The sequence below is a fragment of the Eptatretus burgeri genome, chromosome 11, assembly GCF_056783735.1.
Source record: "Eptatretus burgeri isolate ZD-2024b chromosome 11, Ebu_testis_v1, whole genome shotgun sequence".
NCBI classification, from domain to species: domain Eukaryota; kingdom Metazoa; phylum Chordata; class Myxini; order Myxiniformes; family Myxinidae; genus Eptatretus; species Eptatretus burgeri.
Window position 1 is genome coordinate 34,164,375 of NC_140971.1, and position 5,000 is coordinate 34,169,374.

The 5,000-nt window shown below is 47.9% G+C and overlaps 2 protein-coding genes and 1 pseudogene across 9 annotated transcripts in view; 2 read left to right on the forward strand and 1 right to left on the reverse strand.

Annotated features, from left to right (window-relative positions):
- Positions 1 to 1,873, forward strand: part of LOC147016824 (uncharacterized) — an 8,138-nt pseudogene extending 6,265 nt beyond the window's left edge.
- The window catches only part of LOC147016822 (uncharacterized), a 95,040-nt gene that overhangs the window by 81,995 nt on the left and 8,045 nt on the right, over positions 1 to 5,000 (forward strand). The gene's annotated exons all lie outside the window — the stretch shown is intronic.
- Positions 1 to 5,000, reverse strand: part of LOC147016823 (dual specificity protein kinase CLK2-like) — a 158,089-nt gene that overhangs the window by 45,702 nt on the left and 107,387 nt on the right. For 4 of the 8 annotated variants that reach the window (XM_085845871.1, XM_085845870.1, XM_085845869.1 and 1 more), the window contains exons 1-2: positions 4,219 to 4,351; positions 2,943 to 3,106 (exon numbers count right to left, since the gene is read on the reverse strand). In XM_085845871.1, the coding sequence (XP_085701997.1) occupies positions 2,943 to 3,106 (164 nt within the window). In that variant the 5' untranslated portion in view covers positions 4,219 to 4,351. Of the gene's footprint in view, positions 1 to 2,942; positions 3,107 to 3,945; positions 4,098 to 4,218; positions 4,352 to 5,000 lie in introns of those variants that run through there. The other 4 variants (XM_085845867.1, XM_085845866.1, XM_085845872.1 and 1 more) reach the window with 3 other exon arrangements.

A 5,000-nucleotide genomic window follows, 5' to 3' on the forward strand; every position in this document is an offset into this window, starting at 1 on the left:
ATGTCATTCATTCGGGCTGCGACCCTTCAAGATAGCCGTTTTTCTGTTCTGTCTTTATTTTGAGCCAACCACGTCTCAACAGCCATCACACAACAACCACCAACCGCAACGCCGCTTAACAACAACAACAACAACAACAACAACGCCAACAGCCACGACCTTTACCGTCACATCTCGCTCTCGCAACCATCGCATCACCGCCATTCCCGCGCCGCTTGTGGGCACCAATCCTGGACTCGTACAGGGCGCGCACCGAGCAGCGGGTGCAAAAAGCGGCCTTTCTGAGAAATCGGATCAAGAATGATTCACGCCCACTTCTGTTCCGTCCTATCAGCGAGCGTGGGGCGATTTGGCCCCGTCTCCAGGCGCGTCGGAGTATAATCGATATATGCAGATTCGAGGATCAGGAATGATTCACGCCCACTTTTCCTCTGTCCAATGGGCGAGCGTGGCTCCGCCCCCGAGCCGATCCTGATCCAAAAATCTGCATATGGTTTCTCCTGTCGCACTATAAAGCGCCGAGCGAATCGAGGGAAGAGTTGGAAAGTTGTGGCGGCGGCGAAATCAGTCGAGAGAGTGTCTGTTGGGGTCCGGAGAGTCTGGAGAAGCCAAGGAGCTTTGTGGAGGTCTGCGCTCGTGTCAGAGTCAGGGAGCTGCGGAGAGGGGAGGCCGGGAACGCGGTCGAGGTCGCAGTGGAGTCGCTCGTCGCGGGACCCAAGCCAGCCAGATATCCTCTTTCCCCCGAGCATCAACAACCCCCCCCGTTTCCCCCTGCGCTGAGATAGTGTGAGAAGGGGGCCCCGTTCCAACCGCATTCCAGGAGTGCCAGCGAGGCCCGCGGAGTCGGGGCGCCGCCGCCATTTTGCGGCTCATCACCAGACGGGTAGGCTCGACGCGGTCTCGGCCCCAGGCCCGTCTGCCCCCTTATCGTTGAGGGTGGCCCCTTTTTTCCTTTTGCTTTGGAGTATATGTGTTGTCGGCGCCGTCTGTGAAGTAAAACTGTGTAAGTGTTGCCGTGTGCTCGCGTAGTCGGTAGTAGATCTGCATTGTGTCCCTTTTGTTGCATTTGCTTTTTGTGCAGAATTGTTGTGTTACTTTTACATTTGCTTTTGGTGCATAATTGTTGTAATTGTATATGTGTGCTTTCCGTTTGCCGCAGAATAAATGTGCTTTATGTTGAACTGTTTTTCCCGTTTCGCTTCGTCTTTTCTTTAATCGAATCTCCATCTTACTTCACGTAAAGGGTTGGTCGTGGGCTAAATACGCCCGATAATTAATCGGAACCGTCGAGGTTGACGATAACACCGCTCGGTTATCCCGATAGTACGGAACGGGTAGCTTAAAGTGGCCCGTGTCCGAAGTCAACCTGCGGCGAGGTGCGATCGCCCGGTCTACCCTCTGTGTGGGTACTTAGGTAGGTCGAATTTGGCGAACAACCCTATCCCACGCGGGGGGCCGATTGGCACGATCGTGGTGAGGCCGAAAGGCCCACCCGTGACTAGTTCCCGGCGTTAGTCCGAGAGGGTCACGACGGAATTGTCCGTCCGGTGGGCGACGTGCCGCGATTCGAGTTACGTGGCCGCCCGCACACCGGCGGGCGCGAATTCGCAACAATATCATGATATTTCAAAAATGTATTGGGCCTGATATGTTCTCGTGGACCAGGCATGACGTGGCGGAGTTATGTGCTCGACTGAGTGCCCTTCTCGTTTATATATGTATCGATGTTGAAGTGAGAGGTGGATAACAAAAAGGTGAAACAAAGCAATGTCTCATAAAAATAAAATTGCACATTTTCAGTGGATGAGACACCTCTGGACGTACCCACCGCAGGGCACCGCGGGACCCAACAAAGGCGGAAAAGTACATCTAATCCACGTGAGATTGAAAGCACGTGTACTTTATGCCAAAATGAACAACCAAACAACTTGGAGCACTCGCCAAGTGGCTTAAGCATCCAAGCAAGCACTCCAACAAAACGGTCGATAATAAACAGCTCCCTTGGCACGCAATTGGCAATCACCGAACCGTCAACGTACACCTCCAACGTACTCCCGGAGACGGTGTATTCAATGTACACCTCCCGGAGATGCCCAAAATGTCACACGTCCGAATTGGACAAATGATCACTTTGAGGAGTTGGAACTGCTTGTAAGTTTGATTCTGGAGCTTAAATTTTATAATTATTCTTAGTTTAAGAGATACTCGTAGCGATCGCATGTGTGGAAATGAAATAAAACGACGAATGCTGACGTCTCCAGGCATTTATAAGCATTGCAATGTAACCAGCGATTCGTAGCTATGATGAACAGCTCGTTCCAAGTTGCGGCCTGTTCCAAGTCAAGTCAAGGTAAGGTTGAGCAGGCTAAAAAAACACGGCAGTTTCAGACCCCAGCGAAGTTACCCAGGAATCGCCTTAAGACCCCAAACAGCAAGGTGGCCGAGGATCGCCTGATGAAGGATATAATTAAATAAGGCTGTTAATTATCTTCAAAAAGGGTGTTTTAATTAACCCAAGCAACCAATTTTCACTCTTGCACCTCCTTGGAGTTTTCTTAATATGCATGCAATGTTTCAGGCTGCTAGGTTTTATGGTTTTGGAGTTATGGACATGGACAGATGGACACAGACAGACAGACACATACTTATTAGTGTAGATTCTTACTGTTACAATAAAGATTTGTTAAATTTTTTTATGACAAAGGCTCAAATGTTAAAATCGCTGTCAGACATAGAGAGTCAGACACCCTGACAAAACCAGGTCTCCACTGTGCGGGGGGACGAGCTGAAGATCCCCAGAGCATTGGGGAAGCATTTAACCACTAGGAACACAATGAAACGACAGCTCTTCCGCAAGGAGTAAACCCTCGTCCATACAAGGGGAAACCACCTTGGGAAAATGCGTTTAAAAACCCTTTCAATCGGCAATGCCGCAGTCATACCTGGGAGACCTCCGAGATCTTGTGCGATAAGAATCTCTCCTTTGGCGTCTGACGGATCTTTCCACACTACTGGAAGCCCTGCGACGCCTCTTCCGGCTGTAATTGTCTCTCCATCGATAACTAGAATCCCGTTCCGACGAACGGTACCTTTTTGAGTAAGGCATCTACAGATAAAAAGAAAGAAAAAAAAGAGAATGAAGTATGTGCAGACATCGAGGAATACCGTACGTGGTGTTACTGCGAAAGCGAAAAGGACAACATCCGATACAACAGCTTCACATCAAAAGGAACAATTCAAAGCTTTTCAAAAATCTCCGCACGAGGGGCGGGCAGACGCATTGATGAATCGTCCTGAATGTGGAAACACCAGGACGGTAGTTCACACCTTGGTCGGGATTCAAACTCAAGCGAGACAGCGGGGCTGTGCGGATGTGACGTCATCCAAAAGGTCGAGTATGCTTACCTGTCGGGTTCCAGGCTATCCTGCACTCACTCTTAACGTATCTGTCCAGCATGCATATAACGTACGGCACAAGCTAAGGCACAAGCTAAGTGACCGCTACCAGCACGGGGGGGGGGGGGGGGGAATTATATTTTTTTTGTTAAGCGCAATAGATATTAAAATAGGCAACTTACGGGCAGGGTTGGGAGGATACCTTGATTGCACCGCTCAGCTCGGCGGATGTGACGTCATCATTATCAACATCAAGGTAAACCGACTTGTGAGGGTCAAAAAACTGGCCCGTTGCTAATACTATAGCCACGTTACATGAAGAAGATCCGCTTTAAATAAAACGTCCACATTGCAGCTCCCTCATCTTAAATCCCCAAAATCTCAAGTAATCTTCACAGCAAAGTTCAGGGACAATGCGAAAACGACCATCAAACAAAAGACTGAGGTAAAAGTACTCTCGTTTATAAAAAATAAAAAAAATTAAAAAGACGAATCAATAAAACTACAAATACATTGGGTATTCCCTCTCAAAAGGTCGAATGTACGAACCGAGGCGAAGGTGAAAAGTATCGCGAAAAGAACGCCTATCGTGGTGTCGTCCGTTGGCCAATTGCACCACCGCCATTTTCACTCCTCACAGACACATCGACAGGGTCGCTGGGAAACTCGCGGATCCACATCGACACAACGTTCGTTTCACAAACACGTCCTGTCACAGTCACTCCTCGTACAAAAATAAATAAATACATAAATACCGAAACGATCACAAAAAAATAAAAATTTAAAATAAATAAAAAATAAAAAAGCAGACGGTCAAATCACCTTCAACGCCACAGCGAGTGAAACACGGCAATGCGAAAAAGTCACACGAAATGGCGTCGTAAAAATGGGGCGAGGCCAAATATTCAAATTAGTTTTGGGTCGAACCAAGTACTCAGATAGCGTGGGGGGGGGTTCCCAAAACACGATTGGGATAGTTCATTTCGCGAAGTTAAATGAGCTGATGGGATAACATGCTGTGAACCCGCTTGTTTAACCAGAAATACAATGCAGTTAAGCGGGAGATATTTTACAGTGGTAGCGTACAGCATATAGACAATAATGTACTTTCCCATGATTTACAAGGATATTGGTAGACGGTGGATGTATACATGGTGGCGTACTGTATTCGAATCCGGATTAACCCGCGTCCTGCATCGCGAGCCGATCGAGAGGCTGCAAGTTGAGACTATTTATCGTTGTTTCCTTCCGAGGTCCGAAGGTCTAAAACAATATCGATATTAGTCCGTTTTCAGACAAGAAGACAGGATATAGTCGAAGTTTAACTCCTGTTATTTACTGCCAGTTTCGACATTTTGCAAGCTTTAAGATTAGACTATTTGTCGACGTCGAAGCATGAATCGCGCACTACATTTTTAAAAATCTTGACCAATCGGAGCGCTTGCTCGTGCCACATGAAGTGCACGAACGATCGTGGGTGGCCAAGCGTCTCTCGTCACCGGTTCGTTTTCTATTCACCATGACGACGTCTCTGAAGTGATTTATGTGTTGTGATAATCTATGTTCACTGCAAAAATGTTCTCAAAATGACCGTGTTGACTCAT